This window comes from Periplaneta americana, chromosome 16 (assembly GCF_040183065.1).
Source record: "Periplaneta americana isolate PAMFEO1 chromosome 16, P.americana_PAMFEO1_priV1, whole genome shotgun sequence".
Lineage (NCBI taxonomy): Eukaryota > Metazoa > Arthropoda > Insecta > Blattodea > Blattidae > Periplaneta > Periplaneta americana.
The window spans coordinates 171,890,570-171,915,696 of record NC_091132.1 but is presented as its reverse complement, the minus strand read 5'-3'; the positions used below and the strand labels follow the sequence as shown (position 1 = coordinate 171,915,696).

The 25,127-nt window shown below is 36.7% G+C and overlaps 1 protein-coding gene across 2 annotated transcripts; it reads left to right on the top strand.

The window, feature by feature from the left end:
• Positions 1 to 235: 235 nt before the first annotated feature.
• On the top strand, positions 236 to 23,864 carry LOC138691919 (zinc finger protein 493-like). Of its 2 annotated transcripts, none has more exons than XM_069814543.1 (5): positions 236 to 828; positions 6,058 to 6,151; positions 11,332 to 11,472; positions 14,806 to 14,888; positions 21,283 to 23,864. In XM_069814543.1, the coding sequence occupies exons 2-5, from the start codon at positions 6,110 to 6,112 to the stop codon at positions 23,147 to 23,149; spliced, it is 2,133 nt and encodes a 710-aa protein (XP_069670644.1). In that variant the 5' UTR covers positions 236 to 828; positions 6,058 to 6,109; the 3' UTR covers positions 23,150 to 23,864. The 2 variants fall into 2 exon arrangements, with proteins under 2 accessions (XP_069670644.1, XP_069670643.1); XM_069814542.1 differs by having other exon boundaries at positions 236 to 1,074.
• Positions 23,865 to 25,127: the final 1,263 nt, after the last annotated feature.

Below are 25,127 nucleotides of genomic sequence, written 5' to 3'. Positions count from 1 at the left end.
TGGCCGACGCTAAAAATAATTCAATGTCGTCATAAGGTAGCATCTCTTAGAGACAGAAGGATAAATCAGGGTTTATATTTGTGACAAGTTAAGCATTCTTGAGAGTAAAACAGAAAACGCAAAATCAGATTCTGTTTGCAGGAGGAAAGTGTTAAATTGCGAAGTATTATGCTCTTCTATGCAGCAAAATACTGTAACCCATTTGTAGCGGCAGAAATGTGCAACCCTACTATATTGTCCAGTGTGCCTTTCTATTTACTGAAATGAGAAGAAATTTAGTAATCATAGATTTGAAGGAATCATTAAAAAATATTGGCGACGTTTGTCCACCGAAGAATAAAAATTTGTTCAAAAAAATATTCCAGGAGGTAATTGCAAAATATAACCAGGTCATTGAAATACAAAACTTTTGAACGGAACGAGAGTACAGAGACGTAGAGGAAAGTTTTGGGCAACAAAAATATTTAAGGTGCTTAGGAAAACATTTGGTGTTGTGTGAAAAAGTTGCAGGACAATGGAAAAAATTATACATCGTAGATCTGTATTCCTCACCTGACGTAATTAGGGATATTAAATCAAGACGTTTGAAATGGGCAGGGCATGTAGCACGTACGGCTGACTCCAGAATGCATATAGTTTTAGTTGGGAGGCCAGAGGGAAAAACACCTTTAGGTAGTTCGACGCGAAGATAGGAGAATTATATACAAATGAATTTTAGGGCGGTGGCATATGATCATAGAGACCAGGAATCTTACTCTGGATAGGGACCGATGGCGGGCTATGTGAGGGCGGCAATGGATATTCCACTTCCTTAAAATCCATTTGGAAGTAAGCAATATCCTTGGAATCTGGGGTGATGTTTGTCTACCACCGTTTCTTACGACAATATACATAATGTTGTATATAATTGTGTATAATGGCATATAAACTCGTAAGAAACGGTCTATCCACTGCTTTCTCGATAGCGTCATTGCCCCTTCAATAATAGTTGGCGTGCCATGGCAACTCGTTTCCCGCTTCTTACATACTTTGGGACGCTGAAATACGAAATTATCTCGAAGTGTATATTATATTGTAAGTATATTATTTTTTCCGATTACAAAACTGCAAAATATTCTGTAAAGTAAGCCCATATGGTGTATAATAGTAGAGTCCTCTTTTCGCTCTAACAACATCCTCGACTTTGCATGGCATACTCTCAATGTTGGATCATAATATTATTGTGATTCCACCTCTTTAAAGGATAAATTTCCAATTTTTATATTTCCATTTCGTACAATATTCTCGTGACGAGACATAATCATATACTTAGTCTTTTCGGGATTTACTTCCTAACCTATCTCTTTACTTGCTTCAAGTAAAATTCCCGTATTTTTCCTAGTCGTTTGTGAATTTTCTCCTAATATATTCACGTCACCCGCATAGACAAGTAGCTGATGTAACCCGTTCAATTCCGAACCATCTCTGTTATCCTGAACTTTCCTAATGGCATACTCTAGAGCAAAGTTGAGAAGTAAAGGTTTTTAGTGCATCTCCTTGCTTTAGCCCGCAGTGAATTGGAAACGCATCTGACAGAAACTGCTTATATGGACTCTGCTGTACGTTTCACTGAGACACATTTTAATCAATCGAACTAGTTTCTTGGGAATACCAAATTCAATAAGAATATCATATAAAACTTCTCTCTTAACGGGTCATATGCCTTTTTGAAATCTATAAATAACTGATGCACTGTACCCTTATACTCCCATTTTTTCTCCATTACCTGTCTAATACAAAATATCTAATCAGTAGTTGATCTATAACGTCTAAAACCATACTGATGATCCCCAATAATTTCATCTACATATTGAGTTAATCTTCTCGGAATTATATTGTACAAAAATTTTATACGACGTCAACAAAAGTGACATACCTCGAAAGTTATTACAGCTAATCTTGTCCCCCTTCTTAAAGATAGGTACGATTATGGACTCCTTCCATTGTTCTGGTACAATTTCCTTTTCCCATATAGGAAGTACAAGCTTATAAATTTCGTTAGTTAATGCGCTTTCAACTCTCGTATTAATTGTACTGGAATTTGATCGATACCTGGAGACTTGTAATTTTTCAGATTTTATATCGCAATTTCGACTTCATAAAGTGTGGATTCGGGTATAAATGGGTCAGCAGTTTGTATGGACATTAATTTTAAAAATTCACGTGTGCAATATTATAGACTCCGAGGTATATGCACACTTCTGTAAAGGTTTCTTGTACAGAACCTTGAAGAAAGATTAAAAACTACAAATTTATTGTCAGTTATCTCCATAAAGATCTTTCAGCCATTAATTTCTTTATATTTAAAACCAAAATTCTTCACGATAGTGTACAGAGAAGAAACTTTGTTGTGCAAGATTCCTCATCTCGTAGCATCTTTTTAACATAGTCGGTATCATAAATATACATGCCGCCAAAATAACTACGATGACACATCGATAGCAGCTGCAACACAGGAACGAAAATTCAACTCTTCCAAACAAAAAAGCTGGCAGCCACGTGCTCGCTGTGAAACAACCGGCAACGCCGACCTGTCACCATAGATTCTGATTGGCTAGTTTGAGCAGTTGCTATGGTGATACATCGAAATCCCTGAACTGTCAATACTTTTATAGTTTTGTATAGACTGTAGGTAAGAAATTGATTTGGAGGGCAGCTAGTTTCTTTCCTCTTCTATCTTCAAGTGAAATGTGGTTTCTGATGATCTTGTTAAGATCGAAATACTTAAATTTAATATGTCAATTGTACGCTTGTTATAGTATTTATTTCTTCTTACGTTACAAGTAACTGTCGTATATTGAACTCATTAAATATTTTAATATGCGAATTATTGATATAGACAGTAATAAAAATAGAATTGATTTCTTAGTATAGACTTTCGAAATATAGATTTTGACACTTTGTGTTGTAAGTCAATTAGTCGAACGTTTTTACGACGGACTGTAGCACCTTCCCCTTCACTGACGGTAGAGAGTGTGAGTAGAGGGGAAAGCCTCTCAACCAAACTGAAATGGGGAGAAAGACGCTTTACCAGTACGCTATGAAGAAATTTTCGATAACTCTCCCGCAATATTATTAGTTGTTAATAATTACACATCAACGGATAGCGTCAGTAAAGGTACGGTCACACGTCGCTACTTTTGCTGCGCAACTTTTGTACTGCAGCTGCAAAAGTTGCGTGTCGTGTTCATACGTAAGCCAAAAGTAGGGCGCTGCACGCTACTTTTCGTGCTGCGCAACCCGAGTGCTGCAAAAGTTGCAACTGGAGATTGCGAATCCGTTCACACACAAGGCGCTACTTTTGCAGCCGCAGTCATGCTGCAGGTTTCCATCTCCGTGTTGACTTCTCAATATACATTTTGTGGTTATGTTTACATTATTAAGAAACTCATGCGAAAGCTTCCTATCTATTATTTGCTTTTCCGGCCTAACTAGTTTTCAGAAATTGGCATTATTTTTACCATAAAGCTTTTAAAATCGCCAATATACTTAAATGATAACCAACAGCATATTCACGTAATCAATGTTGGCAACCCTCCTGTTTGAAACTACGCTACGGAAAATAAAAAAAGATAATTATATCGTCAGCAATTATGCTCAGACTGTGTTGTGTATTTAATAACTGTTACAAATAATTTATTTTCATCACATCTAACATTAAAATATATCCAAACAATAAAAGTATCATTGGCACATTTGGGTGGCAACACTGGTTGCAACCGCAGCAAAAGTTTCAACAAAACCGATATCAAAAATGCTGCATCTGCCACCCTGAGAACCCTGTTCACACGTCGCTACTTCTTAGCTGCACGCAGCATGGAAAAGTAGCGGGCAGCAGGTTCGGCAGCCGCTACTTTTCGGGTTGCACCGTTGTTCACACGTCGCAGTACAAGAGTTGCGCAGTTTTTTGTACTACAGCGCTGCAAAAGTAGCGACGTGTGGCCGTACCTTAATAAGCATAGGTCTACTGAACCAGCAGTAATGCGTTTCTACGCTTAGGTACTCAAATTATAGTACTATGCAGTGAATTTAAGTGGAATTATGAATAATAACATTATAATACAAAGCCTGCATTATGACATGCATTATAATAAAATTAGAACTAGAAATATTTTTATAGACTTTCATAATCTGTTTTGTGCGGAAATTAAGAATTAATTTAAATTGACACACCTCAAGAATTTTGGTAGGTTATCACTATTATCTTCATCACCGTTCACCGCAGCTAATATTTTGTCTAAAGTTGGCGGTTCTTGACGAAAAAAGAATTGGTGAACTTTAGATTTTATTGCTGATTTTGTGAATTCGTCGCATTTTTCTAATAGTGGAACAGTTATGCGAAATTTCACCGGACTCTTTAATTTATTGTCATTCATCTTCGCCTCTCTTCTGATGCGATAAACACTTGCTTTTCCCACTCCCGTCATCTCAGCCACCTTTTCTAAACTATAAGTTGGATTTTCAGCACATAACGTTTGAAATACATTCAACACACATCTCTGCTGACCACTTCGCATTGGTTTACCTTTTTTATGTTTTATAACACTGCTGGAAGCCATAATGTTCGTTAAATAATTTACAAACTACGATAAAATACGGTCCTAAGCCAAAATAAAAATAACTATGTACTTATATAAGAGATTAACACTACGCTATGTACGCTATTTCCTATACCGATATTCACAAAACACTACGAATTAAACTATAAGGACGAAACAAATCTCAAACCACTCAGGGCAAAAGATAGCTGTTTTCTCCACCCCTAGTTGCTACACTGCGACATACACAATGAGACAATCTGCACTGTGTCGCTCCCCAACATTCAAACCAACATTCGTTAATTTTATTAGTAGCCAGTTGAAAATATTATAACAATGACACTAAAATATACTGAAACAAGTCATTGTCAAACATCTGTATGGCTGCATTTTATATCCCCTAGTGTACTTTATTAAATATTTTATTTTGTTCAGTGTACAGCGTAGGGGGTGCAGGTATAAGAAGTAACAGCTACTGCTCGGTCGCTAACGGTATCTGGGGAATAGGGAGGGGGAAAAGAATGTCTTCGCGCCCTCTCAACTTGCAAGAAATGCCGTTTATATTGAAAGGTTCTTCGATCGACTGCACATAAAGTAAATTAACATGATTTATATGTAACAGATATAGAAAGAGAGAGGAAATAATTGCAGTGAATGACGTGTAAGAAGATAAAAGGAAGAAGCGATACAAAATTATAAAAATTACGAAACAATAATGTAAACCCTACATTTTCACTCATATCCTATTTTGAGTAATGTGAGGCAACTGCATATTATGGTTAATTACCTACAAATTTATTAATATGAACTTCCCTAAGACTGAGAAAGTACGCCTCCAGTGTGATTCTTACTGTTACATCTTGCTGGTTAACGTGATCCTCATCTTTATAGTAATACATGACTTGCTCATATTTATGTAAAAGTCTGCTTATACCTTTCTCTTCTTGACAAATTTTACAGTTATGGTAATGGGTAAACTAGCGCTGATGTATTTTCCTTCGTACTCCGCTTATACACCTTGCTTATAATACGAATATATGACAGGTTACGTTTAGTTACTTTAGCCTTTCGTTATGCCTTGCGTATACGATTAAGATAATCTGGACTAAAAATTCGACGATTTTCACTTACTAAATTACCGGAACTACTTCAGCGCTAGTGTTATCCAGAATTTCTGTACCAAATCCTGAAATCATTCCTTACTCGAAAGGTATACCTATAGCATAAATTATGTATCGTCGTTTATTCTTAGTAAAAAGGTAGGATGTTGTTGGAATGTTGATATGATATTAAATTATAACTGTTTCGCAGTGGTACTACAACTGACAAGTACGAGTTACATTATTACTAATTTTATAAAATAGGTGTTGTGTGAGAATGTATTCGTGTAAGTGGGATTCGAATTTGATCCTTGTAGCTTGTGGTGTATCCCTGCAGTCCAGTTGCCATTATATTGTAATTACATAACCTCTACTTACAGTTGTGGATTGATCAAGGTGGAGTCTGAGGATGATCTTTGGGCTTACTGACACATGCTAACACAGAGAATGGAAGAAACTAAGGCTTCATCAGAGGTAAATGCAAAATCCTTTGTATTTATTGTCTTTGAGTGTTTGTCGAACAGTGGAGAACATTTCACACTTTATATTAAGTCGAAAAAATTAAAAGTCTCTTGCTAATGCCCGTAACACACTTGAAGAGTTTTCGCTAGCGAGAAATGTTTTGCGAGAAAGAGGCGAAGAGCCTTCCTCCACACACTTGGCGAGTTCTCGTTATCACAGATCACACCTCGCTATGATCGTCTATGCACTGCCTTCATGCAGAAAGCATTTTTCTGATTATAGTAATGACTCGTTGGGGGAAATATTATAGGTTATGTATTTACGTATATTGCCGTACTTAAATATATAACTTGTAAGTATATTGTCGTACTTAAATATATAACCTGTAAGTATATTGTCGTACTTAAATATATAACCTGTAAGTATATTGTCGTACTCTACAAATTACGTACGAACGCTTTGTTGAATCTGAGTATTCAGATGATGAGGAAATGGAGTTACATGAACATATTTTGTTTATGAAAAGAAGAAGTAGGCCTAAAATTAAAGCCAGAAATATCTGAAAAATCACATTGTATCTTACGAAAATAAGGGCGAGTTTTGGACACTGGCTTCGATTTGAATGATGATACGTTTAGGCGTTATTTCAGGTTGAATGGACCACAGTTTTTTTTTTTCCCCCATTCATGATATGATAGAGAATTCTTTACTATAATCTGATTAAAATTATGTAAACTCTTAAGATATATAGATACATTATTTCAAATGTTTAATTAATACTATTAAATCTCATCAAAGTAAAATATAGCCCTATTTATTTTCAGATAATCTGATATTTGTCTCCAGATTTCTTCTTTAAGTTTCGTGTTTTTATAGTTTTCTTCCCGTGTATCATATAAATAGGCCTACGGATGATATCGTGGAAGTTCGATAAGTTTCTGACTGCAATTATCAGCCATCTTTCCTCATTTTCAATTAAAAACAATACAATTCATCGCCACCTGTGATATCTTTTTCTACATTCAATCGTCATAAAGAGTATAAATGTCAAACATCTTTGATAAATGTGTCAAGAAAATTCGCTGAGCTACCGATTCCAGCGAGAAACTAGCGCGAGGTTTTTGCCTTGAACGCGAATCTCTTCCAGTGTGTGGACGTCCATATGAATCCATGTTATCAATATTTTAATTTTCTCGCAACACATTTCTCGCTACCGAAAACTCTGCAAGTGTGTTACGGGCCTTAGTGATGTGTCATAATTAGAGACAGTGTCATCATCAGAGTCAGTGAATAGAAAATTACAAATAGTCAAGATCAGTTACATAATATAAGAAGAATATAAAATAAAGTAGAAGATCAGTTACATAACATAAGAGGAATATATATATACAATTTATAAGGCAAACTGCTCGAGATAAATGCGACGATTAATTCACTTGAGATATAGTATACAGTTGATATACTAATAGGAAAATACATGTGGTTTGCAAGACATAAATAGTTGAATAGCAAACTCGTACTATATGCCATACAGATACAAATGATTAAATAATATATCAAGATAATTACAAGGATAAAAAACGGGAGAGAGGAGAAAAAAATAACAACTTGGTAATTTAGGACTATTTAAAGACTTCCGCAAGAGTATAGTTCTGTTCAATAAAAACATTTCGAAGTAAAGTGAACTTAAAAGATTTTAGACTCCGACTGCTCCTGATTTTCTGTGAGTAATGTAATTTTGTTTCAGACGAAAAAAAAAAAGAATTATATTTCGTTAGGACTTCTATATAAATTACAAATCTCGAGGATATTCTTTGTTACGTAAATTCTTCAAAATATATCCAACATCATATAAAATATTTCATATTTTTTGCGTCATCTGCAATCAATTTTAACTTATAGTGGAAATATGTTTGATGGAATTATAACCTTCAAATGAATCGTTCATTTCCATAAAGAATGCTATTATGATTATAAGAAATAGAATGCAATGGATAAAATAAAAAATAACCAAAACTCAATTATATCAATCTTATTACATTGCATTATGCAAGATAGGCTGTAGCAATATCGAAACTTGTCTTGTGTTAACTACAGAAGAGAAAATATTTAGACCTACAAAGTGTAGAAGTGATCTGTGAATGAAATAATATTTAGAACTTGAGAATTTGGCTGCTTGAAACTCTGTCTTATGGACTGGATTTCTTTGGCTGAAGGTCTAACTTGTGAATATTTATTTTTCTTTTTAGCAGTGAACCTCATTCCATTATCTATGTTTTCATTTTTTCATTTGTGTTGATTTGAGCTGCTCCAGTATTTACTTCATCTATTATTTTGTCTAAATAGGGTAAACTGAATAGTGATTGTCCACTTAAGCTAATGAATAATAAATCAACGAAATAGCGGAAAACAGTGGTAACTTATTGAGAGAATTTTAAAGGCATTGGGTCAAGTGAAGATTCAGAAACAAATCAAAATCAATAAACAAAAGATAAAATAAAATTTTAATGCAAAGGTGAATTAAGTAAACACAACAAGTTCACTTTTACAGTGATTGACCGTCTACTGCACGGTTATTGAATACTCACATATTAGTGATTGAACAACACATTTTCACAGTTTCCACTTTTTTCTTGTCTGTTTCGTTTTTCTTGTTCTGATCTTTCTCATGAAGAACTCTTCGCCACCGGTGTAGCTCTGTCGGCTAAGGCATTTGCCTGCTGATCCGGAGTTTCGTTCGTGCGCGGGTTCAATTCCTTCTTGGGTTGATTACCTGGTTGGGTTTTTTCCGAGGTTTTGCCCAACCATAAGGCAAATATCAGATAATCCATGACGAATCCTAGGCCTCATCTCGCCAAATACCATCTCACGATCATCAATCCCATCGACGCTAAATAATCTCGTAGATACAGTGTCGCTAATAACCAAGTTAAAAAAATTAAAAACATATATAAAAGAGAACTCTTCTCGCTGTTTTTTCTTTCATCTCATATTCGCTTCTGTTCTTCTCTTGCCTCTTCTTCCATTTTTCTCTTTTGTGCCTTATCAGAAGAAAGTGCGTGTCATTTCTCTGATGTTGTTACAAATGGCTTCACCCAGCACTGAGCGAGGACCAAAGGATACTTTCCCTTCAACGGGATATTTGTTTCTAGACGCTAAGATTGCTTTCAGGACACCAAACTTCTTGGCAGCTTCATTTAAACTATTTCCACTGCGGACAGACTCTATAGCGTTTCGTAAAGCTTCCCCTGTATAATGCACTTTACCTGGCTTAGGCATTATATTATAGTATCAGTCCTGTAAAAATCCCCATCATTTAACCGATAACACATGTAGAATTGGAACAAATTTGTCGTTATTCTAACAAATAATTTATAAACGACCAATCACTGTAGTCTGCGGACATTTACTTTATAGTGATTGACCACGGGGCATTTTTATGTCATATAAAAACTTTTACAAAATAATATTCTGTGGACAGAAACCTTATATCTTTTCACACACTATGAGTATAAAAACGAGCACCAGAATTTATGCATTCTTTGCAGAATAACTAAATTATTGTATGCATTATTCTTAGCAATTACCCTAGTTACTTGCACTTCTTTATGTTCAGTTGCATTTCCAATCGATTTCAGTCCTCTCAGACAACAGACACTAACTCAGTGGGATGAACAGCGACAACTAACCACAAATAAGGGTTGTTACTAGAGGTATATGCAGCAAAAAGTGAAATCACGATCGTGGTTTATTCACAATATACTTGAAAAAAGGAAGTGGTCAATCACCGTATACTGGTAATAACTACCTAGTTTACCCTATTATACCATCTTGCTTCTGATTTGATTTCAGAGTAGACATTAGAAGGTTATTTTCTTTCTTCATGTGCTACAAGCGAAGCAATATGTTCGAACTCAAGAGTTTTTGTTTTGGAAATATGCTACAGTTTCATCTTTCAAAGAAAAACAAGCCTGTATGTGTTTGCATATATTGTATTAATGAATGCATTTATTATATGGTTACATTTCAGATTAGATAAATCACTAAATGGTCTCCTGAGACTTACTAGAGACAATGTTTGACACAGTTACAAAGTTCAAAGAACTTTGAAACGTTCAAAGAATATAAAAGATTCGAGAGAGCAATAAAAAAAGCCAAGACTTAGAAGAAGCATTGATTTCAGAATTGGAAGAAGCGAATTGGCTTGTTTCCTGTTCCACTACCACAAACTTGAATTATTTAGTAGAAAAATTTACTTAGGACACAAATCTTGGCTTAAAAATCGATAATGTGTTAAATTGGAAAAATGATATTAAAGAAATTACCCCCAAACTAAATTCAGTTTGTTTTGCTTTTAGATCTATGCAAAAGATAGTAAATATCAATACCTTAAAAACAATATACTTTGCATACTTCCACTCGGTAATGAGTTTTGGAATAATATTCTGGGGAAATTCCACAGATAGTAACAATATATTTCTATTACAAAAAAGAGTAATTAGAATAATAGTAGGTGCGAAATCTAGGGAGTCGTGTAGGACTATTTTCAAAAAACTACAAATAATGCCCATGGCTTGTCAGTATATCTTTTCATTAATAGTCTTCCTCGTATGTAATCTTGAAAACTTTGTAACTAATTCAACAGTTCATAGCATAAATACACGTCAAAAAAATGACTTTCATACTCCATCGGCAAGTCTATCGTGCTATCAGAAAGGAGTGCGTTATATGGCAGTAAAAATTTTTAATAGCCTCCCTATCGATATAAAAAATGAAACTCTAAACATAAGATTATTTAGGGCCAAATTAAAGAAGTACCTGATTTCTCACGCCTTCTATTCTGTAGGTGAATTCATGACATTCAATAACACTTCATGAAATTGAACTAAAACTATGTGTTGTACTAGTAGACTATATTGTAAATCTCGTCTGTATATATTTCATCTAGACTGTGACTATAAATTAAGATTTTATAATAGTATTAAGTTTTTTGACTTGTTCCATATTCTAGCTGTAAGCATGTATGAATACCATGGAATATTAATAAATACAATACAATACAATACAATCACACCCAGGAAAGTTGTCACTTGAAATGTGAACCATTTAATATATCAATTCATTCCCACAGACACAGTTGTGTGAATAATATTAGCTAATAAAGTAATGCACCATGTCTTTTTGTTCTGTAGAAAGGGAATTCCTCGCATCTGGAAGTGACTGGCATGAACACAGAATGCGTGGACCAGAGTAGCGATACCATATCAGGCTTAAAGGTTGAAGATGCCACTCCAGTGCCTATTACCTTTCCTGTGGTGAAAACTGAAGTTGATGTAAGTGATAAATTGCCAATATACACATATGCCTTTAGCTCAGTTTTAAGAATGTCTGATCTACTAACAGTCTCGATTTGTATTATCTGTTTTCCCATTTTCTATTACGTTCACAAATTGCACGGTTTTCATTTTAGATCTGAAGTAAAACAGAGAACTATCACGAATACAGGGAGAATATTGTGCCCTCGGAACAGATTTCATCTTAAATTTACGAAATTTTGTTTCTTCTGCTGTTACTGATGTAGCAGTTAGTGAATCAAGGGTTCAAACAGATGTAAAGACTTATACAATACAAATAAAACATGAGCAGGTCCTCTTTCTTAAGAAGACAGTGTATGGAAAAAAAATTAATATTAATAATAATAATACACTGATGTTTGTGGAAATTGGTACACTATGAACGATACATGTGACAAATGAAATTGATAGCACAGATTAGGTACATGACAATACACAAATGATTAGAAATACAGAACTGAACATGATCTGTGACCGTGAGGTTTCAATATGGTGTGAAGCCTCCATGCGCTGCAGTCAGAGCCTCTAAGGATTGTGTCATGGAATCAAAGAGGGCCTGGATATGTTCCTGTGGAATCTCCCTCCACGCAGTTTGTATGCGAGTCCACAAAGCCTCAAGATTGGGTGCTGTAGGACCATGACGAACAAGTTGCCGACCAACCATATCCCAGACATGTTCGATGGGCAGCATGTCTGGCGAACCTGCAGGCCAGGGAAGCAGTGATACCCCTCGTTTTTCGAAGAAGGCTTGCACAATCCTCGCCACATGTGGCCAGGCATTGTTCTGCTGAAATATGGCGTGTGGAGTTGCCTGAAGGAGGGGTATCCAGTGTGGCTTAGTGGATAAGCACGTAGAGCTGAAAACCCGGGTTCAAATCCTGGTGCCGGAGAGAGTTTCTCTCCGTTCCATTACTCTTTCATTGTATGATGACGCAGAATATCTGCATGGAAATATCATATGTACTTCGGTACATTAAAATAATATATATGATATGCGTAAATCACTTCGTGATTTAAGACTGCGCTTATTCTGTCGGATCCCGGCCAACTAGTCACTCATAACGAGTGCACCTCAGCACATGTGTGGACTTCGGTCCTACGTTCATAGACATCTATGACATAGTGCAGAGGGCGGCCACTAGAGGGAACCCAAGAGTTGGAACTTAAACTGAGACGATTCTGTCCGACACCGGGATGGGAATCCGGTGTGGCTTAGTGGATAAAGCATCAGCACGTAGAGCTGAAAACTCTGGTTCAAATCCAGGTGCCGGAGAGAGTTTTTCTCCATTCCATTACTCTTTCCTCCTAATTATGTCAGGTGAAGAATACAATTCGTGCAGTTCTGTGTTGTGTAACTTTCTCCAATTAGTATAATAATAATAATGATAATAATAATAATAATAATGGTACAGCTAGATTCAGGGATTTTGGCCCCTGCAAGAAGTAAGTAGACAGACGAAGATCGAGTTACTCATCACTACTGGCAGGCTGGGTCACACAGGTCAGGCTGCACAGTCATAACGCCTAACACTTCCTTCTTATCATGTCGCAGTACACTCCGTCTTGATACACAATATTCTTCCACACGTCACACTACTAACCTCTATGTCTGTTGACTAAACAAAGTCATGATGACTTATATTTTCTTGACATGAGTGTCCCTCAGCTTTGGGCATAGATATTATTACCTTCTTCCTCTTTCTCTTCCCCCCCTATGCAGATTTGTGATTAAATTTCTTTCTTATGACGGAACAGACAGTTTCTCATTAGCAAAACAACCAAGGACAGGGGCCATTATCGCTGAATCGAGCTGTAATAATAGTAATAATGATAATGACTAATAATAATAATAATAATAGTAATAATGTGACAACTTCTTTGACAGTTCATGTTCAATATTCAGATTTTCTGTAATCTTCTGGACTTACAGTTATAAAATAGAGATTAGGTTATGTTAGGTTAGTGTGATGGCAAAATCTTTACCTTTTGTTGTGTTAGATAGTCTGCAATTTGAGCTAATAGAACTTTTAACAGCGAAATGTATTGGTGTTTGAATATACATAGGTTGGATAAAAAGTAATGGCAACACTGCTGTCACGTGACGATGGTGCGTTCGAAAGCTGCCAGCTGTGTAGACATGAACAAGGACTGTTAGATGAGTTAGTGCAGCCAGCGGCGACAGTACTCTGTTAATCTACTGCAGTGTGTAGAACGTTCACTTTCATAGGGGTATTGCGAGCGCCCTAATACCATCCTTACAAAACTAGAGCAACGTTCCTGGATCAAAATTGAAATGGCACGAGGTCATAGTGCACAAGAATGTTTTCAGGGACTGCGTGAAGCATCTGGCGATGCAGCGTTGCCATATCTCACAGTTGCACGATGGGTTAAAGCGTTCCAGGAAGGCCTTGTTGCACCGGTACCAAAGGGAAGGTGACGACTTTCTTGGACGAATCGTCGCTATGGACGAAAACTGGACTCGCTCGTATGAACCAAACTAGAAAAGCCAATCAAATCAAATGAATGGAAGCATCCCAGTTCTCCTTGTCCAAAGAAAGTGCGCCCTACACAAAGTGCTGTGAAGGAGATGTTCATTGTGGCGTATGACATTGATGGGGTAATACTGCACCACGCTGTACCTCCAAGGCAGACGGAAGACGCGGACTACTGGAACATCCACCGAACTCACCCGATATGATCCATGCAATTACGATCTTTTCCCCAAAGTGAAAGAACCACTGCGAGGGACCCAGTACAATACCAGAGATGAACTTATCCGTGCGGTCAATATGGAACATCAACAAAGGTGGACGCGCTGATGGTGTACGACGCCTTCCAAACATTTGGCAAAAGGTGATAAATAAGGGGGGCGACTATATAGAAGGTACATAAATGTTGTACCCCTGTGAATAAAGCCATGTCAGAAATATCGAACTGTTGCCATTACTTTTTATCCAACCCTAGTATAACCTTCTTACTGTTTATTTACTTCGAATATTCTTGCAAACTCGCATTATTACTCATTTTCCAGGCCATTTTTACGTGACATAGACATATTTTGGAAGTTGAAACTTGATTCCCATGTCTTTCAGTACATTAGAAATAGTCTGAATTTAAGGAAGATTGAATGAAGGATTTAAATCAATGCAGAACAGGGGAACCAATTGTATAATTTTTTAATTTCATTATGACCTTACCGAAAAGTTAGATTGGTCTGACTAGGTTTGAATATTGAGGTGTGTGACATAGGACACCGCTAACCGATGTGGTCAGTAAGTAAAAGCTCCCTTCATTATTTACTCAATTTTCCAGGAAGATTTGTTGGATGTGGAGAGAGTTGAGGAGGCACAGATAGTGGGATCAACTTCGGAAGGGGATGAAGTGTTGACTGAGAGGTGAGTTTACTAAATGAATTTTGATTCTTATATTCTTTCAGAACTTCATTTAATAAAGATGTGGGAATAAATTTTTTTAGTGTATGATACTAGTATTATCTACTATTTTGAATGTTTATTCTTAGTAACGTGACAGTCCACTATATAGTCACGAAGCTTGGGGTGATTTTTGCATATGTCGTGATAGTTGCTAGCCGCTTGGAGCACTGTCAGTACTAGGAACAATAGACTGTGCCACAGCCATCGTGATCTAATACAGGCCGTAAGGCAGACCATGTAACCCGCTTAACCCGATCACGAAGATCGGTGTTTCAACCATATAAATTAGTTGGAATGCATAAACAGTAACATATGTTTCTCCAAAATGTAGTGTAATTCCATTAATAAAATTTAAAACAATGATTATGAGAACTTCAGACATAATTCTCTTGCGAGTTAAAATGTAATATTATTTTTGGTGTGTAAATTAAAGTGTACGTATGTGTAATACCTGCCTTTATTTCGATTAAATATTGTGAAATTCTTATACATTCATTTATGCAAGATTGAATAATTTTCAATTGCACTGCACGGATATTTAGATATGTTGAAATTATAGGTTATGTGTACTGTACCAGTTGCCCCTTTCTGTCTAAATTGAGTGATCTCCAATACCTTGCCATGCATATGAAAATTATAGCTTATGTTAACTATATTTAACTTATATTCCTAAATTCGCAATCATACATTATAATTAAGCATAATGGCATGTATGATACCCCGGACATTCAATTTGTCTGTATTTTAATACTACAATTGAGTACAGAATTATTGTATTTATCTACTACTTAAGAGATGAAGTAACACTATTGTACGTACATTAATTTCATAGGAGTGGTATGGTAAATGTTTTCTCTAAAATTAAGAAAGGTAGTTGTGCTAAATTGAAATCACAATGAAAGTTCTTTTTTATTAAACCTCAAAATAGCTTCCATTCTAAACTTGAAATGTTGACGCGAACAGGTTATGTTAGCATGTAAAATTTTCTTCACATTAAAATACCGTAACACAGTTTTATAATTATTTCTGCAACATATTATGCAACAAAAAGCAAAGGGAACTTATGGACACATTACACTAAATAAAGCTTAGCAATGATACGCAATAAAGTTATAATATTTCACTGAGCTCCATACACTGAAATAGAAAATCTGAACAAACATTACGGCCTGATCGAAAAGGTATTGACTGTGCCGTATTTCGCATTTTTGTGAAAGGTATGTAAACTCTGAAATGATCGTTATCGTTTGTAATAACTGTAAATGGCTAAAATACAATAATTAGAATAATAATATAGGACAAGGAGACGTTTGTAGTACTATTAATTGTAAGAAAAATAGGTTAGAGTTATGCTTCTTCCAAAAGATCCAGGAAGGTGAGTTTATAGAATATAATATATATTTTATGAAAATAATATATAAACCTTATGTATTTCATATTTCAATAGAGGAAGGAAGGTGTTAAATTTTTCAAAAGAACACGATATGAAAGTACAATACATTTTATGGTCTGCTAGGGAGAGAGTCTGTGATGAGGCGATAGTAACGATCTATGGATACATATTTCAACTGTCTTTGTTTGCATATTTAGTAAGTATTGAGCTTCGTGACTATATACTAGACTGTGGTAACGCTGCGATATATCTTGGTATTGAAGTAACATTCAGTAGAATGATAGTTTCCATGACAAGTAACACACTTCTGCCCATGTGCACCATTCTCGATTAAAATTTGACGAGTGTTAAGTCTGCACTTGACCATCTTCAACGCCAATTTGCGGAGTATCAATCTCGATCAAAGTTAAACAAGCGAGTTGATGATGATCAAATTTGATGACGGGTGTGGGACCGATTATCTTGAATTGAACATGGTTAAGTCGAGAAAACCAAAATGGCGGCACGATTTGATGTACTTGATGGAATCGAAGAAGAAATGATGTATCTTGAACACGCAAATCACTGCGGAAAAAACAGAATTGGTGTTATTGTAGAAAAAGTAAGTTTGTAGATGAATAATAAAAATGTTTTTTTTTTTTTTTCAAAATAGACTAATGTTTTATATATGTTTCTGCTTTGGAAGATCGGGATTTTACTTGAGGACAAAATATTTTTTAGGCCTAACTGTCCAATTTTGTTAACATAGTAATAAAGTAGTTATTCTATGCCGGTAATAATATAGTACAACTAAATGACCATTTTGTAGAATGCGAGATTATCACTTATTAGCTATATATTTGCCGTTTGAAACAATTAGGACCTACATGACGTTTTGGACAATTAGGCTATTTACACATGAATTAAGAGAAATTACACGGATATCTTCCTTCCCTCCTACTCCTAAATTCCAACCTTGTGAACACAAAACAAATGGATAAAATTCAGAACAAGGATACTTTCCTTTCCCTCTTACTCCAAAATTCCAACCTTGTGCACGTACATAAATTGGCACTAAAAACTTCCTTTCCGTATGCATGACGATGGGTATTCGACATACACAGACGAATTGTTTTTTTTATTATTTTAAAATAATTGTTAGCGAGGTATCCGTATACTGAAATTTTCCCAAATAAATTATTGGCACTAAAATGTGACCTTTCGTAAGCAAGATGATGAGCATTCGACAAACACATACAAGTCTGCTCTTTTTAGTAGTCTATTTCAAGATAATTGTCAGTGAGGTAGCCTTATACTGAAATTTTCCCAGTTATTATCAATAATATGAAATAACCACTGTATAAATTACGTTACAAGTTATGTGGAATTATGTAAACACGTATAATTCATGTTGAATTGTGAGGTTAAATCCAACCAGGTAGCCTGCTTTTCTCTTGGAGAACTTCCGTCAGTTCTTTTATTCTCTAATATGGATGCAGAATTGCTGACGAGTTCTAAAAGAATTCCCACTTCGAAGTGTGGGATGTTGGGTGCTCTTTTCTTTTTTTCTTCCATTATTATTGTAACTTGTTATTTGAAAACTGCGAGGATGTTTGAAAGCAGTGCGACAAACAAAATCGTAGCGATAATTGTCAGAGTGCGTTCGTTCGCTGTTTTATACGCGGTAACCAAGCGCTCAGATGATTCTTCTCAAGCGAGCATACCGTCAGCTGACGGTACTGAGTTGATCGAGGGAATATGTCGTTGCACCGCATCTGTAACTTGATCATTGTCAAGAATTAACCATGTTTCCGTGATTGTTGATAAAGGGGCTAGATGGTCGATAATGGTGCACACGGCCATACAACTCCTACCATATCTGCTGCTTTGTTATTCTGCAGTCCTTCGAGAACCGTGATCTCTTTTAGGGTGCGATCACGCCACTACTTTGATTGTCAACATTTCTACTGCGTCTGCAATCTCTGTGCATAGTGCTACTATTGTCAGACAATCGGATCTGTGCCCCTTCAGCGCTGTCGTCGTTCTTGGAAAAGTTAACGCCTGTACTCACTCCATTCCAAACCCGCTTTCCTCCCACCACGTTAAACAGCAAGCCACGAACCTTGCCGAATAGGGATGTTGCCAAACTTCCATCAAACGGTGTCATAAATAACTGGTCCTCCATACTACAATATTATTTATTTCAATCAAAATACATCTAGTATTTCTACATTTTTTAAACCTAAATCCCATGTCTCGAATCACTTTCCGTAGTTTTTCTCTCCAACCTTGGAAATTAAAACTTTTCAGTAACTTCTTTCTGAATGGCATAAAATTCTTGTATCTTTCCTCTTAAAATACATCGGTCCATATCATCTACAATAATTAAAGGTTCCCTTGGTCTGTTCTTCTCTGGTGATTCTAGCTTTTCATCTCCCGCACAGACTCCCTCTCTCCTGATTTTCTTTATTAGGAGTTCTGACCTGTCTATATACATTACATAAAATGTTGTATTATTAGTATTAGTTAAGTAAGTAATTTTAATACATAATCATTTGAAATAAAGTAAGCCTCACTTGTGATGTCAGTTGCTCTTTTCGTTGCCTGATTTATAGGAAACAGATATTGACCTGTTTGTTTCTTTTCATCGCAAAATGCTATACGTACCTACTTAATAATATTTCTTTCACTACTCCGTGCTACAGTATTCATGTTGAGTTGAAAACACTGGACTGCAAGTGCAAATATTGTAAACTGGCCTGCAAGAAGGCCAAAATTGTGAATACTGAGGGACAGAAAGGGAGAGATATAGGAATGCAGGGAGACAAATGAATTACCGAGGCTGAGAAGGAATTAGAGTTCAGTTCGCATATCTTACAGTGGTAGAGATCCGATGGTACGACTATATAAAACAGAGAACAGTGTCTTTAATGACAAAGAAAGAAAGGGCTTCGTCTTAAACAGTATGAAAACAGAAGAAAACGTTGAGGTCCTATAAAGTGCTTTAGATTTTCAGCAAGATTTATTTATTTTTTTAATTTTGTAAAGTCCTTCATTCTGTTGGACCTAAAGTGTTTGAAATTTATTCGTATAGAATCTTAAATTTAGAAAATTCAGTTTCAAGATAATTTGTGGATATTTGCAAAGAAGTTCATACTTTTAGTATTTCTTTAGTACTTCAGGTTCTAACTTTTCTTTAATAGTGACGAAAGAATTCCCACTTCCGCTTCCCCTGCCAATATTGCCAAACTTTTTCGATTTGTGTAACAGGTGTCATAATGCAAACCTAGTTTTCAGGAATGGCTCCCTGTCAATAATAATAAGGAAATGGTGTCAGGTGATAAGTTTGGAAGTAAATCCCGAAAAGACTAAGTATATGATTATGTCTGATGACGAGAATATTGTACGAAATGGAAATATAAAAATTGGAGATTTATCTTTTGCAGGGGTGGAGAATTTCAAATATCTGGGAGCAACAGTAAACAAATATAAATGGTACTCAGGAGGAAATTAAACATAGAATAAATATGGGAAATGATTGTTATTATTCGGTTGAGCAGCTTTTGTCATCTAGTCTTACGTCAAAATATCTGGAAGTTCGAATTTATAAAACAGTTATATTACCAGTTGTTCTTTATGGTTGTGAAACTAGGACTCTCACTTTGGGAGAGGAACAGAGATTAAGGGTGTTTGAGAATAAGGTGCTCAGGAAAATATTGGGGCTAATAGGGATGAAGTTACAGGAGAAGGGAGAAAGTTACACAACTCAGAACTGCATGCATTGTATTCTTCATCTGGCATAATTAGGAATATAAAATCCAGACGTTTGAGATGGGCAGGGCATGTAGCACGTAGGGGGAATCCAGAAATGCATATAGATTGTTAGTTGGTAGGCCAGAGGGAAAAAGACCTTTAGGAAGGCCGAGACGTAGATGGGAAGATAATATAAAAATGGATTTGAGGGATGTGGGATATGATGATAGGGACTGGATTAATCTTGCTCAGGATAGGGACCGATGGCGGGCTTATATGAGGGCGACAATGAACCTCCGGGTTGCTTAAAAGTCAGTAAGTCGGGTGTAACTCCTAGGTAGCTCAGTTGGTAGAGGATTCGGGGTCTAAGAGAAGGGTTCTGGTATCGATGTCCGGTCCCGGAATAATTTTTCCCTTTAAATCATTCATTGTCATAATGTAGTTCTTAAGTGAAACGCATATTTTGGAACAGGATGTGTTTTGTACTATGACAGAGAGAGAATTATTTTGGAAGGAAGTATTTCAAGCTGATGTTATTGTTGGAACTGTTCAAAATAGTACATTATGCAACGAGCCTATAATGGTAGTAATTAAGACGCAAGTATGTTTGTTTATGAAACGAGCGCAAGCAGTTTCATAATTTTCATACCACCGTCTTAATTACCATTATAGGCAAATTTCATACCACTTTTTATACTCGACCATATTTCTAACTTGAAATTATTCAAAATTAGGTCTTCCTATGGTAATGTGGGAACTGACCTGAATTGTGAGATGTGCGCAGACGCGAAAGTATTGATTTTTTCTGAGGCCGAATTTCATTGACCTTGGCAGAGAATAAGATGAACATTACTCTGATATAACCTGGAAAATGATTTTGTATTGAAAAACGAGATGACAAATTGATTTTATTTGAATATTATTTACAATTAACGCTAATTATTATAGTAACAGAACATAACCTTCTGCGACAGTATTGGATTTCCAGCCTCCATGACTTTTCGCTAATTGTCTTTCAATTGCATATCCGAGGATAATGGATACTTGCGGTTTTATAACGGTACAAAGATGACTTGTAATTGGCTGAACACCTGTACTTTGAGTAAGTGTACTTTAATGACTGCTGCCAGGTGTAACATTACTACATTTCGACATGGTCGAGCATAAATATCTTATATGTGTATTATTTCCCAATCTCTTGTGGTGACATAAATTTTATATTCATTCCAGTAGTGTGGATAATGTAGAGAAGAGCGTGTCTAGAGAACACGCCAGCATCGATCTAGAAGAACACGATTCCGTACAGAGTGGCAGTGACAGCGGCGTCAACCTTAATGCTCTCAAGTGTAACATATGCGACGAGGTTTTTGCAACAGTGCAATCTCTGAAACTTCATTTGAACACACACGCGATAAAAAAGTCATTCGATTGCGATGACTGTGGAAAATGTTTCTCAAATTTGAATTTATTAAAGCAACATTTACGCATTCACTCAGGCGAAAAGCCATTCAAATGTGAGAATTGTGGAAAGTGTTTTTTACGATTAGGAGAGATAGTGCAACACGTACGAGTTCACACAGGAGAAAAACCATTTAAGTGCAAGGTATGTGGTAAGTGTTTTTCTCGATTGGGGCACTTAACGCGGCATGTACGCACACACAAACGGGAAAGGCCGTTCAAATGCGACGAGTGTGGAAAATCTTTTAGAGAATCGTCACAATTAAGTAGTCATGCACGCATGCACGTAGGTGAAAAGTCGTTCATGTGTGAGGTGTGTGGAAAGAGATTCTCAGAACCGGGCAGCTTAACTACACACGCAAGTGTGCACACCGGCGAAAGGCGATGCATTTGCGAGGTGTGCGGCAAATGCTTCACAGGAACTGCGCACTTGAAGAGACACGCACGCATTCACACTGGGGAAAAGCCATTCAAATGCGAGGTGTGTGGAAAGTGTTTCTCAGCAACTGAAAACTTAAAAACACACGCATTCATACACAGTGGAGAAAAAGCATTCAAATGTGAGGTGTGTGGAAAGTTCTTCTTAACATCACGAAATCGTAAGACTCATTTACGCATACACACTGGGCAGAGACCATATAAGTGCGAATTGTGTGGAAAGTGTTTCACGGCGTCTGGAAGTTTGAAAATACACGCGCGTTTACACACCGGCGAAAAGCCATTCAAATGCGACGTTTGTGGCAAGGGTTTCTGTAAGTCGAGAGTTTTAAAAAAACACGCACTTCTACACACCGCCGAAGAGAAATTAAAATGCGACCACTGTGGGAAGCGTTTTACTTCTACGTTCTTTTTAAACAGACATACACGCAAACAATCTTGCAGAAGACAATTAAAATGCCATGAGTGTGGAATGTGTTTCTCAACATTGCGACATTTAAACAGACATGTATTCACTCATACAGGGGAAATGCCATTCAAATGCGATGTGTGTGGGAAATTTTTCTCAGCATCAGAAGATCTAAAAATGCATGGACGAGTACATACTGGCGAAAAGCCTGTGAAATGCCAGCATTGTGGGAAGTGTTTCTCAAGAGCGGGGCATTTAATAAGGCATGTACGCACCCATACCGGGCTGAGGCCATACAAATGCGAGGTGTGTGCGAAGAGTTTCAAAGAATCGGGCGATTTAAAAGTACATGCACGAATACATACCGGCGAAAAACCATTCAAATGCGATTTTTGCGGAAAGTGTTTCTCATCTTCGTCACATTTAAGCAGGCATACACCAATACACACTGGGAAAAAGCCATTCAATTGCGAGATATGTGGAAAGTTTTTCTCAACTTCTGAGTATTTAAACAAACATGGCCGCATACACACTGAAAAAAGATCATACAAATGCGATGTGTGTGGAAAGTGTTACCCAGTATTAGGAGATCTGAAGACACATCTGCGCGTTCACACAGAAGAAAGACGATTCAAATGCGATGTGTGTGGGAAGTGTCTCTCAACGCCGTCGAGTTTTCAGAGACACACTCGCATCCACACGGGCGAAGGACGAGTTAAATGCTTCCATTGTGGAAAGAGTTTCACAGAGTTGGGAACCTTAAGGAAACACGTCATCATTCACACGCGCTGAAGGTATTCAGATGTGATTTCTGTATAATTAATTTTCCAGAATAGAGACATCTTTTCATCTATACCCGCCGTATATCTGCCAGAGACCATTTGAATCCGATGTGTGGAGGGGAAGTTTCCTGTGATAGGAATGTCTAAAAAGTATATGCCGTCGCTTAACCAAGATGCCTTCAGTTGTGATATCTGTGGAATAGGGGTATCTTATGCGAAGTTTTACCGTCAGATGGCAGGGGCGTTCCATATGGTGCAACGTGTAGGTCCATGTTTTGCCATATGCTACAGTTGATTACATTTTCCCGCTTGTTGGTTTTCTGTGCGTGCCAGAATTGTATTTACAGTTATTTTGTATAACCTAGTATAATTTAATACAATTCAATATTTTTTACCTCAATATAATTTAATTCACAATAAATAATAACGTAAATCTGTATAATATTGAGTGATTTCCGGAGAAGGGTGGAGAAATCTGCAGTATGCAGAATATAAATACGATTAAATTGAATGAATAATTTCGAGGGAAAAATTGTTCCGGAGCCGGGTATCGAACCCGGGACCTTTGGTTTAACGTACCAACGCTCTACCGCTGAGCTACTCGGGAACTCTAACCGACACCGATCCAATTTTTCCCTCTATATCCACAGACCTCAAAGTGGGCTGACAACCGTCAAGCAACCAACTTCGAGTGCACACTAACTCCGTGTGAGAGGCTCAACACAGTTTCTAGATAGTTACACTTTGAATCTTGGTGTTAAGAAATATACAGCTGGGTCGGTGCAGTGTAACTCACACCATCACTGAATTGGGGTAGTGGCCCTTTTTAATTTTTGTTCCCTCTCACGAGCTTGCTGAGAGCTCCAAACCATTCTGTCGGCTACAACTCCACAGTCGTGAAATTTTTTCTTCTGTGATGAGAGTTGTTTGCATACTTCTGCAGAAGACTTCAATACACTGCTTGTTCAACTGCTGTTAACAAGTGTCCAGTATTTCCAAGACCTTCAGTAAACATTGTGGACGTGGATCTTTTCCAGGTGTACAGCTTTCGATACATTGCAAGCTGCTTTCTCAGTGGATTTCGGCGAATACGAGCCGCCTTAACAGTGTGGATTAATAGCCAGAAAACAGGATGTGCGGAGAGCTCAACGTGTTTGCGAAAGTATTTATGGTAAGGATGGGTATAATAATTGTGTACAACTTCTGAGACAATAATAAGGGTACACTCACATGAATTCTGAATGTGTTGGTCTTCATGAGTTTTGTAATTTCGTAATATGTGTTCCTCACATCTTTGTAGATTTTTGAAACAAGAGAACTACATGGGCGCAAAATGCTGAACATTTGGCTGTTTATGAAACTTGGTGACGTCCCCAATATGCCTTTATAAGTTAATTACATAATTCTGTAGGTAAGATAATTCGTTTGAATAACATTTTCATATTTTTCTTCATCGCAATATGAGGGCAAGAACTAATATCAGTTATATTCTCTTATACCTCAGTCCCACACCTGTGGGATAACGGTTAGCGCGTTTGTCCGCGAGACCAGGTGGCCAGGGTTCTATTCCCGTTTCGGGCAAGTTTCTTGCTTGAGGTTCTTTCCCAGCAAATGCTGGGTAACTTTCGGTGCTGGACCCCGGACTCATTTCACCAGCATTATCACCATCTCATTCAGATGCTAAATAACCTGAGATGTTGATAAAGTCTCGTAAAATAACCTACTAAATATATATCTCGTAATTAGGGTTTGTTACAGCTAACTTTATTAAGTGAGTCATATTGCTGAGGAAGTCAATCCAGTTGGTGAGCTGCTTAGAGGAAAAATCATGTCATATGCTCTATATATAAGTCAGAGTCAACGTTCATTCCTTTATTCGGATCGTGTAGTGGTTCGAATCCGAGTATTTTTTCAATAAGTATATAATTTTGTGTTCATGGTAAGTCCAAATTATTGAACATTTATTGATAGTACTGTTATGTATGGGA

Excerpts from the sequence above, each read along its gene's own strand:
- LOC138691919 (XM_069814543.1), top strand. The coding sequence starts at position 6,110 with ATGCTAACACAGAGAATGGAAGAAACTAAGGCTTCATCAGAG. Across the intron at positions 6,152-11,331 it reads AAACTAAGGCTTCATCAGAG|AAAGGGAATTCCTCGCATCT; the intron begins GTAAATGCAAAA and ends TTTGTTCTGTAG. Across the intron at positions 11,473-14,805 it reads TGGTGAAAACTGAAGTTGAT|GAAGATTTGTTGGATGTGGA; the intron begins GTAAGTGATAAA and ends TCAATTTTCCAG.